Source organism: Anopheles funestus, chromosome 2RL, assembly GCF_943734845.2.
Source record: "Anopheles funestus chromosome 2RL, idAnoFuneDA-416_04, whole genome shotgun sequence".
NCBI lineage: Eukaryota > Metazoa > Arthropoda > Insecta > Diptera > Culicidae > Anopheles > Anopheles funestus.
The window spans coordinates 16,458,799-16,470,644 of NC_064598.1; the positions used below are offsets into that span (position 1 = coordinate 16,458,799).

At 45.4% G+C, this 11,846-nt stretch overlaps 3 protein-coding genes and 1 long non-coding RNA gene across 4 annotated transcripts in view; 2 read left to right on the forward strand and 2 right to left on the reverse strand.

Moving 5' to 3' along the window:
* Positions 1-11,846, reverse strand: part of LOC125765207 (uncharacterized) — a 118,417-nt gene that overhangs the window by 42,885 nt on the left and 63,686 nt on the right. The gene's annotated exons all lie outside the window — the stretch shown is intronic.
* On the forward strand, positions 220-6,259 carry LOC125765103 (8-oxo-dGDP phosphatase NUDT18). The gene is made up of 2 exons (XM_049429982.1): positions 220-602; positions 3,794-6,259. The coding sequence occupies exon 2, from the start codon at positions 4,875-4,877 to the stop codon at positions 5,883-5,885; it is 1,011 nt and encodes a 336-aa protein (XP_049285939.1). The 5' UTR covers positions 220-602; positions 3,794-4,874; the 3' UTR covers positions 5,886-6,259.
* On the forward strand, positions 6,581-10,674 carry LOC125764959 (cullin-5). Its single transcript, XM_049429723.1, has 5 exons — positions 6,581-7,376; positions 7,499-8,982; positions 9,068-9,188; positions 9,281-9,964; positions 10,058-10,674. Exons 1-5 carry the CDS (start codon positions 7,365-7,367, stop codon positions 10,193-10,195), a joined length of 2,439 nt encoding a protein of 812 aa, XP_049285680.1. The 5' UTR covers positions 6,581-7,364; the 3' UTR covers positions 10,196-10,674.
* Positions 10,715-11,644, reverse strand: LOC125765136 (proteasome assembly chaperone 1). The gene is made up of 2 exons (XM_049430029.1): positions 11,489-11,644; positions 10,715-11,416 (listed from the first exon to the last, which is right to left on the reverse strand). The coding sequence occupies exons 1-2, from the start codon at positions 11,584-11,586 to the stop codon at positions 10,780-10,782; spliced, it is 735 nt and encodes a 244-aa protein (XP_049285986.1). The 5' UTR covers positions 11,587-11,644; the 3' UTR covers positions 10,715-10,779.

Below are 11,846 nucleotides of genomic sequence, written 5' to 3' on the forward strand. Positions count from 1 at the left end.
AACTTGGAAGCTATCCACCTCAAACAGGAGCTAATGTAGACCACAAATATTTCATACTATCGCAAAGGAAATATTTTAAATTAACAAAAAGTAAATTTTAAAACAATTCCTTCTACTACACGTCACTACATATGATCGGCTAGTTGTTTCGACCAGTGTGCATCTGTCAGTGCACATCACAACACCAAACTATCAACAACAACATAATCCTCGCCCTCCCAGCTCAACCACCCACTCTTTAAAATATGCGCAATCGCCGTCTATCTAAACACCACAAAACCGGCTTCGGTTCTGTTGAATTTCATTTCCCACGATACTTCGTCCGCAGCTTGTCGAACGTCAGCGTAGCCAGCATAGGCCAGTGCTTGGGAGATTAGTTTGGTCAGAGTGTGAATGTTGCCGATCCGTAGCAACTCCCTCGTTTCGGCATTGTTTTTCGGTATTGTTTAAGTTATGTGACGAATACGCATTGGTAGCCGGAACACTGCTGGAATGTAGTATTAAAACATTGAAGTCGCAGTAATTATAGTGCGATTCAAGTGGACCAACCAAGTGATGCACCAAACTGTTGGAAGCTGTGCTCGGGAAAAGTTATCAATGGGGTACGTATCTATGTGGCAATGGGCTCGATTCGTTGTAGGTGAGTAGTGACGCATTTTCTAATGGCCATCGGACAATAAGACGAAAGGAGAAAGTGACCCAGCTGGTGGGCCTGTTGTGCGAATGCATGCCGTACAGCAACAGACAGGTAGCAGAACTGCAGTGCGCAATGCAGCAACTATTAATATTGCAATGCATCACGATGTGTCGAGTGGGTTGCAATGTTGCATTTACACGTTCTTACTAGCTTCATATTTCAATTCTGCTATAAAGTGATCACTTAATAAGACGAGTTTGTAAAACCATGCAGTTTGAATTTCCCGCACAAAGTGGGCAAGTTTTTTATTTTACCTAACATCCAGGACCGGATTAGTAGTTTACATAAGATTAGTTTTTTTTCCTCTGTCTCTACGCCCATCCGCGCTTACATCACTACCAAACAAGGCGCTATTTTGCTTTTTCGTTCGTTTCCAATTTCGAAGCCTTCGCTCGGAAAGATGATGCGCTTGTGATGCCATCGAAGGATTGGCTCATAAAATATGCGGAGACACTAAACGGGTCACCAATGTGTGATTTCTAGCAGATTTGATGAACCAATACTTAGTTAAATGTATGGGGATTGGGAACGAGTTTGGAAATTTTAGATAGACCTTTGTGTTTATCGGAAATTCTCGAGTCCATTAACTTAGAATAACTAGTTCATTTTTCTATTGTAATAATAAAAAAGTGGCAAAAACGGTAACTCCAAACACGTGACAAACAAACGCAAATATGACTTCGATCGGCGGAATTAAAGATTTCATGTTGAATATTTTGAACGTTTTTCTGTTTTATATTTGTTTTGTCTTCTTGATCAACACTGAACTATAGACAATGTGCTTGAAGAAACGGCGCTACCATCGGCGATCATCAACCAAATACCATTGCGATCACACAGCCGATCGATGCCGAGATAGTCACATTTCTTTTATTCAAATAAGCAAACATCAGCATGCTTATTTATGCGTAACGAGTCACCTTGACGTTCCTTTCGATTCTGGTTTCTTCCGTCTTCACCGCCTTGGGGGGGGGGAGTGTTGTACTTTGTGGGTCACATTCCTTTCGGTAGTTGCAGAGAGGGTGATTTTATGCCCTTTCCTTCATTGCCTGCTTTTATCACCCTTTTGGTGTGTATTGTTGCGAAAGTTAGCAATATTTTCTACCAAATCTGCAAAAGGTTGAAAAACACAAGTAGGCGTGTTGATCGTCAAGAAAGAAAAAAAAATAATTTACCCACTCACACCTGTGCTGAGGAAAGATTGCACGCACTGTAAGGAACTTCCAATCCACGGTGGCTGACTGGCGAATGATCAGCTTTGTCCGGAACAGTGGCAAATCTCCTTCTTGATGGTTTGTTTTCTCTTAGAGTGCCAAACGCTTTTGATAATCATTCCCCAAAAATTGAGCATAATCAGTCGAACGGAACACTAATTGCCGAAATGCCTGCTGTGTGATATCATCGCAGCTAAAGCGCTTCCTCGTGCAAAAGCGGTAGACGGCCGTCTACTGAGATTGAACGGCGCGCAAACAGCGCGTGCAGTTAAAATGGAATCATTCACCTTTACAAACTATAACGACCGCATCACCCAATCATAATATGCGCTGTGTGGTGTGGTGTAGCCACCTTCAGTTTCAGTGGCGCTTTTTATCGCTGTTTTGGTTTTAATGCGTATGCTCGAGCACGCCACTCGCTCGGGTGCCAAGATTGGGGAAAAGCCGTGGCCGTGGGGAAGCTTTCTCCGGGAGCCTATTCGGCGCACATTCGCTTGCACGGTATGGTAGAGAGTTGGAAGAAAATTAGCTTCGGTTAAGATGGACGAACGGATAAGCAAAATGCCGCGTTTGTTTGGGTTTTGGGTGGTGCTGGTCTGCATGCATGGTTTGTTGTTGTTAATGTTGGGCAAGGTGCGAAAAAGCCGGTGCAAAATATAGATACAAACCGGATGATGATCGGTCGAAGGAAAGGGTTTCATACCTACCGACTCAACCGTAACGGGGTTTCCGGAGTGATCGAGTACGATCGTGTACCAGATCGATCCGGATTTGGCGATAAAAGAAACGTGGAAAAGTCACGATCGATACAGGTGATCGTCGATGTAATGGAATGTTCGACAGGGAGCAGTACAAACCACTTTACAAGAAGCTGTCCTAGGATTGTAATTTATTACACTAAATTCCATTTTTTCCTATAAAATTATCATGGTGCCTAAAAAAAGAGGGAATTCAATCATTCAATTAAAATCCAGCTTCCTTGCTATCGATCGATCACGTATTAATTTTGGACTATATTCGAATGCGGAACGTTTTCCATAATGATTCGGAAAACCATCTTCTTTACCAACTCATCCTTGCTGTTGCAAAAATCATTACATTTTCATGCTATCGTGTAACAAACGTTGCTTAACATGCCTGTTTTACAAGTACATTACACGGCCCTGCCTTAGGTTTATGCGCGCTGTTTTACAGACAGTTATTGCTTCATGCAATTCTTTACCGGTACCGTTTTTTTTCGGGTTTCGAACGCTTTTAATTGCTTCTTCAATCGAAACGGAACCATTTCCTTCCGGCTGTTTTCCGTTTTATGGCGTGATCGCAGTCGCTAGATCGTTGTTGGTCCGATCTGCAACAGTTTGCTAAAAGCTTATTTTAGACCTTCATAAAATAGCATTCATTCACCCGAAATTCGGTGCGTGAGTGAGTGAAGTAGAATGGCGATCATAAAGCAGCTAGCTGATCAAAGGTTGTAAAGATGTGCTAATGTTATGATAGGTAACTTTACAATAAACCCGCTCATTAAACTTCAGCTGCTATTGAGTGGCATGCCGTCAAGAAACGGCCAATTCTGTATGAAAATTGCTTGATCAGGCAATAATTGCGGAGATCAGCTCATGGCCCTCTCTATTGCTGTATCAGTTTTAATTCCTTTTGTGGCTTTCCCTTTTCCTCCCAATGTACTTTTGCTGCGCTTCTCATCGAAACCTCTCGCAATTGTTGTTCTGTGAAATGTTCCAATTAATGTTTACATCATTTTCATCAAAGTTATCTATCTACAGTTTATCCGTCTGATGCTGCTAGTATATCGTTTGCGTTTTTTTCCCCGTCTTGCGTACACCTGAATGATCGTTTTTCTTGTTTTCTTTTCGCTTCTCGGCAGCTTTGTAATCATCTCTAAACCCTTCATTCCGTCGCTCTGCTGAGATCTGCTCTCGTTTCGTGACTATTCCTAGTGATCTTCTAGAAGAAAAGAAGAAAAAAATACGAACATTAACGCCCAAAAGAACCCGCCCGTGGAGCACGATATACATCCATTCATCGTGAAAAGAATCGCGTGGCTACGATTACACTCGAACCATTCTGGTGAGCGCGCCAATAGGCCACGTGTACCGGAGAGAATTGAAAGTAAAACTTGACCACCTGATGAGCTAGGCGCCTCGGGCGAAAACACATTGTGGCGTATTTCCCGAAGCAATCTGAAGAACAGTAACAACCCGCACGCCTTCCTATCTGCCCCCGTGCCTAATTCCTAATTCGATCTCGTCCACGACACAGTGACGACGAAAGAGCTGATAAATAGTAAAACGGCGAAAGGTGAATGAATCTGTGGCTGAGTTAGCGTGCACGCGGCCACATCGGACACAGCGGTGGACTCGGGTGTCGTGGGACGGTCCTCAGCATTTTCGTCGCCGTTTCAGAGAGGGTGTCCGAAAAGATTTCTCCTGCGTCGGTGGTGAAGTGGCTGTGGTTACGGTGCAGACGGTTCAGAGATTACGTATAGCTCCAGAAACACAAAGTCTCAGCCCTGTCCAGTGCTAACCTGTTTTCAATCGTATTCCACCATTTGCGGGTGAACGTGCGTATGCGCGCTAGCATTGCCGTTCGTCAGATCGTGCGAAGAAGGTCCACCAGTGGTTGCTACGGAGATAGAGCGTGATAATTGATGAGATAGTGTTTGGAGATTCGTAGAAACGATTTGAACCTTTTTTGTGATGCCACAATACGCCTTATACATCGTTTGTTGAATGCGATCGTCGATTGATTGTTGCCCCATTCGGGAGTCTGTGATTTTGAACATCCAAGCAAGCATTGTCAGTGTAACCATGGTGTCGAACGTGTGATCATCATTACAAGCGTGGTATCGTGATCCAGGGAAAACAATCACCTGTTTGCGAGTGAAAGAAAGTTCGAAATAATCCATTTGTTCCGAAGAAAACGATTGACTAAACCGAACCTTAAAAATGGAAACAAATTTAGTGCGCGTGCTGGAGGGACAGTATCTGGATGAGTTAACAAGCGAGTTGTGCGATTTTACGCTGGAAGAACAAAATGCGGCCACCGAAGCGCAAGGCGTGAAACCGCTGGCCTCGTCAGATTACATACCGATCGTCGGCAAAACGGTCACGTATGTCGTAGCCTGCGTGATCGTAAACGACAGCAACGAGGTGCTGATGATGCAGGAAGCAAAAGAATCGTGTGCTGGCAAGTGGTACTTACCGGCCGGCCGTATGGAACCGGGTGAAACGATCATCGAGGCGGGCGTAAGGGAAGTGCTGGAAGAAACGGGCCTAAAGGTGGAAATCACTACACTGCTAGCGGTGGAAACCGCCGGTGGATCGTGGTTTCGTTTTGTGCTCACCGGCAACGTGATCGGTGGTGAACTGAAAACACCTTCCCAAGCCGACCAGGAATCGATTCAGGCCAAATGGTGCCAAAATCTGAACGAATTGTCGCTGCGGGCGAACGATATTTTGCCGGTGGTGGAATTGGCCCGCAATTATCGCAAACGTGTACCAAAAGATCCCAACTGGCATCGGGAGATACTGCCCGCGCGAAAGGCACACTATAAGAACTATCTGCGGGTAGTGGTAGCGATCAAGAACAAAACCACAAACCAAGTGTACGTGTTACTGAGCGAGAAGACGGCTTACCACTTTCCGACGGTTGAAATTCATCCCGGTCGCAGTATTCATTCCACGCTGAAGAAGTTTATGATCGAGCTGTTCGGTGCGGATCTGCCCCAGCATCGACCACACGGTGTGCTTAGTGTGGAGCACCATACGAGCGATGGGCAGGCAAATCCAACCGATGGTCTTTGTCTTACGGTGCTGGTCATCTGTCGACCATCGATTGAATCGGTTTCACTGATTGGAAAATGCATCTGGCACGAGCTGAGCAAGGATCTTAGCGCGCGGCTTGCAATGGCGGTTGCCGGCAAAAATGCCACCTTTCAGCTGCACGTGGTTCGATAGTTGGGGATGGTTACGATTGAATGTACATTGCTTTTACTATGGGGAAATGGTCGACTAATTTCTTAAGCAACACTTTTCAACCGTCGTTCAAGCAAATCCACGCAAAATACTCTATAGGTTGGAGAGATATTCGTTAGATTTATGGAACAGTTCCTCAAACAATTGGTTTCTACGAGGAAAGTGTTATTTGAACATTGAACAAGTATTTTAACTTTATGTTTTACGATAAAAAGCCAAACACAATAAGAGCATACCTTTAACGAATTAACATGAAAATGGCAATTTCGCCGCTACCATATACAATTGGTACCATTTTTTAAAGATGAAATTGAAAATTGTTGAATAAAAGTATTTATTAAGTCATAAATGAAGAATATTGTCGTGTTTTATCTAGTGTTTGGAAGGAAAGAAATGTTTATGTAACGGTGGTTTGAAAATATTCAAAATTATCCTCGAATATCAAAAGACAAATCATGGCGACGGAAATCAAAGAATGAGATTGTTAAATTTTTCAATATTATGTAATTTAGAGGAATTCTGAATTTTTCTTTGGTAATAATTGATTTTCTTTGTATTAAAATATAAAATAAAAGAAAATTCGCTGTCCCAGACTGTCATTCATGCCGAACAAATAGTTTCCCATCGTGCGTTTGGCCGTTCACTTGTCATTTGGAAATTCCCACCCCGTGTGCGTTCCCCTCCGCGCCTAAAAACATGCAACCAGCTTTGACAGCTCACTGAAAATCGCTCCGGTCTGTATCGCGAAACGTTTGGGGTGGCAGTTTTTAACTGCAATTCAGTCGAAAATTCGTTTCATTAGCCTCTTTTAACTCAACCCGCTCAATTGCAATGTGCTAAGCAAATGTTTTGCACCGTTATTTATTGTTAATGCGACTCCGCACGCAATGCGAGCGATCGTTACAATCAGACCAGCCAGCAGCAAGAAGCAGCATTGATTAGCAACAACAGGGAATAAGAAAAAAAAACGCGACAACGTTCCACATTATCGGTTCGCAAAACTTTCTCTCAAGTCCGGTGCTAGGGTAGCGTAACGTAATTTCGGTAGATTCGAGGGAGCAGTCTTCATAATCATGCCATTTGTGCATTTGTGTACCACCGACGAATAGAAATACCACATATTTGGCGTTTTCGGAGACTATCCTTATCCTTTGACACGGAAACCCGGAAATCGACGCATGTAGATATAGGTGAAAGGTTCATCGAGTGACCTCAAAAGTGCATTAGTTAGTTGTGTAAGTAGTGCCGGAAGATTTGCTACTATCGTGGATAAAGAAACACTGCTCCGAGTTGCCACTATCCGACCTGTTTGGGATGGTTATGTGCGTGCGGCGAATCAAACATCGAAGGAAGATTGTGGCCCGGTTGTAAAAAAATCAAGATTTTTTTTTAATTATCGACCGTAGTCACAAAACAACCATAATAGCCTACTGACGGATTCATCCAAAACAACCAACCAAAATGATGCAAAAGGTAAATGCAATTCGATGTAACTGGCTCTCAGTAGCCAGGTGTACAAAAAAGCTCTATTTACCATTTTTTAATGCCATTTTTTTTTCATTTTTACTTGCCGGTACTTTCACTCCTGATCACAGAATTCAACCTTCGAAGACAAATGGCCAAGTATGCGGCCCGTTGTACTGAGTCTGTTGAAGCAGGAACGGGTCACACCATCAGAATGGCAGGAGCTGTTTTTTGCCGTGCATCTCGTGTGCCTTTGGGACGATAAGGGTCCGCTGAAGATACACGAGAGCCTGCAGCAGGATATTGTGGCATACATTAAACAGGCACAGTGTCGCGTTCTCGCACAGCGTGAGGAGCAAGCCCTGCTGAAAGCATACATCGTGGAGTGGCGTAAATTTTTCACGCAAAGCAATTACCTACCGTTGCCCTTCGCGAAGCTGGAAAGCTGCCTGCAAAGCAAAGGTAGCTCTTCCTCGGTTTCGTCTTCCGGGGCTGGTGCATCCTCTTCCTCGTCGTCGTCGGCGACCGCAACCGGAGCTGGTACGAGCCACAATTCGGCTGCCTGCGCATCGGCCAGTACAAGTAGCAGCAGTAGCAGCAGCTCCTCAAAGAAACCGACCCATGCGGAAGACTCCATCGTGCGCAAACTGATGCTGGACTCGTGGAATCAGAGCATTTTCATGAACATCAAGCACCGGTTACAGGAGTCCGCCATGAAGCTGGTACACGCGGAACGAAACGGCGAAGCGTTCGATTCGCAGCTGGTGATTGGAGTGCGCGAAAGCTACGTCAATCTGTGCTCCAACACGGAGGATAAGCTGGAGATTTACAGGGAGAACTTTGAGGCGGCCTATCTACACGCTACCTCTTCGTTCTACCGGCTAAAGGCAAGCGAACAGCTCCAAACGAACGGTGTGAAAAGCTTCATGGAGTATGCGGATGCAAAGCTGCGCGAGGAGGAAGCCCGGGGCGAGCGATACCTCGAACCGGGCAGCATAACGGCCCTCGGTCAGTGCTGCGTTACGGTGCTTATTGGTGACCATCTGCCCACGCTGTTGGCCGAGTGTGCACCACTGATTGAGGCTCGGGAAACGCAACGTTTGCAGCTGATGTTTCGTCTGCTGGATCGTGTGGCCGGCGGGGTAGATCCGATGTTATGCGATCTGGAAAATCACATCGTACAGGCCGGGCTGGCCGATATGGTGGCGGCAGCCGACATCATTACGCAGGATTCGGAAAAGTACGTCGAACGGCTGCTGAAGCTGTTCCGCCGATTCAGCGATCTGGTGAAGGAAGCGTTCAATGACGATCCACGGTTTCTGACGGCCCGCGACAAAGCGTTCAAAACGGTCGTGAATGACATTACACTGTTTAAGCTGGAGCTACCCACCTCGAACACGGCGATGGCCCGTGGAATTAAGATATCTACGCCCGAGTCCAAGTGTCCCGAGCTGCTGGCCAACTACTGTGATATGCTGCTGCGGCGAACACCGTTCAGTAAGCGGCTGACCACCGAAGAGATTGAATCTCGTCTCAAGGACGTACTGTTGGTGCTCAAGTATGTAAGCAATAAGGATGTCTTTATGCGGTACCATAAGGCTCACCTAACGCGCAGGTACGTAGAAGCATGCAAAGGAATGCCAAATAAGAGAAGAGTTTTCGGTGGGATTGATCAAGGTTTTGTTTTCCCTCCCCAATAGGCTCATCCTCGACTCTAGCGCCGATAGCGAAAAGGAGGAGGATATGGTGGAATGGTTAAGGGAAGTCGGTATGCCAGCGGATTACGTGAATAAATTGGCTCGAATGTTCCAAGATATTAAGGTAAACCGGCAAGCCATCTTCACACTGGCGATGTGTGGTGCTACATTGATAAGCCTGATAACTCCATTTTCAATTACTGTTATTTTGCACAGGTTAGTGAAGATTTGAATACTCAGTTCCGTTCGCAAACGACGCGCCATGATGCGATTAACATCAAGATCCTTAATGCCGGTGCCTGGGCTCGGGGTTCCGAGCGTGTTTCGGTCAGTTTGCCGCTCGAGCTCGAAGACTACATTCCGGAGGTGGAAGAATTCTACAAGAAGAAACATTCGGGCCGCAAACTCCAGTGGTATCATCACATGAGCAACGGTACGATCACGTTCGCCAACAACACGGGCCGGTTCGATCTGGACGTGACCACATTCCAGATGGCGGTACTGTTCGCGTGGAACCAGCGCCCGAACGAGAGGGTTTCGTACGAAAATCTTCGCCTTGCGACCGAACTGCCCGACCCCGAGCTGCGACGAACGCTCTGGTCGTTGGTAGCGTTTCCGAAGCTGAAGCGGCAGCTGCTGGTGTACGAACCGGCCATAAGCAATCCAAAGGATTTCAGCGAAAACACCCTGTTCTGGGTGAATCAGGAGTTTGCAATCATCAAGAACGGTAAGCCGCAGCGTCGCGGAAAGGTCAATCTAGTGGGCCGATTGCAGCTCAGCACGGAACGATCCCAACAGGAGGACAATCAATCTATAGTGCAGCTGCGAATATTGCGCACGCAGGAAGCAATTATCAAGATTATGAAGATGCGCAAACGGTTGAGTAATGCTGCGCTACAGGTGCGTACGTTGTACTTGTTGAATGTGAAGCATATGAACTCGTTTGCCCTACTAACGATGTTTGGTTTTTTGTATTTTTGTTTTCTTGTTCAGGCCGAACTGGTTGATATACTTAAAAACATGTTCCTGCCATCGAAGAAAATGATTAAGGAGCAGCTGGAATGGTTAATAGAGCATAAATACATGCGGAGAGATGACGATGATATAAATACCTTCATTTACATGGCGTAAGGCATCGCAAGGCTGGAGCTTCTAGGTGCAAACGATCGGGTGCCGTAAGTCCTTTCACAGGGACGTGACTTATGCGATCGTAGTCAACCGACAGCAACACGAATGATAGCGTGTGTAGATAATGCAAGAGAAGAATACAGTGGAAGATGGCAGCTTGCCGGTATAGCATTTGCAATTTCATTTAAAGACGGACCATAAACACATCCACACACACACACACACATGCAGAGAAACGAATATACAGAAGAAAAGCTTCTTCTCACACACATCCCTGGGACCTGGGACTCATCATTGCGTGGAACACTTTTACAAGCGGAAACAATTTGTTGTTGATTTATTTCTTACCGGATGTACTCACCCAAGTGTGCGGGGTTGAACAAAACGGGGCGAACGAATATCGTAATTGGCACCGACCTTCTACCTGATGTTCTGGGAAATTAGTAATAAAAAATAGCATCGGGTTGTAATCTTACGAAAAATGTTTGTTTCTTTCTCATTGTTGCCAATAGTTTAATGGTGTAATGTTTTATTCCATTTATTGTTAATATAAATTTTGTCCACCCAATCACCATACATCATAGATTTTATAGGTAAAGATTTGAACTCGTTTTGAATTTCAGCTCGTAACGATCTGCACATGGCACGCGAAGAGCCTTTAACAGCCGCAGTATCGGTTCCGATGACACCGAATCCAATATGACCGAGTCCAAATAGCAACCGTAAACGGCAACATCTTTGCCACCGAACTTACAGTAGCTAGCTACACCAGCCGCCACACCGGTGATTACGTTTGGCGCTTCAAGCAGACCGATGTCGCCTTGTATTCGGTTTCCGTTTAACGCTTTGATAAAGCAAACCTTATCCTGCTCGTGCTCGGTAAGTCCCTTGTACAAGACGGCAGGTTGTAGCGAAACAGTGGAAACGGTTTCGGCCGCATCCAACCAGCGAGATAACCGTTGTGTGATCTGTCCGAACAAATTCGGGTCCAACTCTTCCGATACGCACAGCAACAGTTTTTCTGTGCTCAGATGAAACACGCTAACCGTGCCGCATGATAGCTGACAAATGGGTTTGCACTGTCCATTTAGGAGAATCTTTCCGACGAAGCTACCGACTTTTTGGCCCTCGATGATTACGAACTGGAACGGTTCCTGGAGTGTTTTCTGCATCTCCTGCTCTTCGTTCGATTCATCCTGGTCGTTGTACCAGATCCATTCCAACCTAAAAGTTCACACGATCGACAGAATGTAATTGAAGTTGTTCCGTTAGCTTCATAAGTAGTGTAGTACTTACCTGGCGAGAGTTGTTTCCTCGTCGGCCACTTCCTCATCATAATCGTCCCAGAAGGCCCGGGTAGATGGTTCGACAATTTCTCCAAAATTTAAACTCATCTTTAGAAGTTACAAGAATCGCCTAGGTATTTTGCAAAACGACGAACGATGAACAACCGGCCGGAATGACAAACAAAAACCAACAGACTGTTGTTGTGACAGATGTCAGATTTGTTTGTGTGTAGTACGTTTAGTTGCTTCTTCATCAGGCAAACGCAGCTATGCATTTGTGCAAACTGCATCTTGGTACGGCGAGATAAGAAATAGGTTTTTGAAATCTTTTTGATTACCTCCTGTAAGATTTGTGGTACACTTTGTTT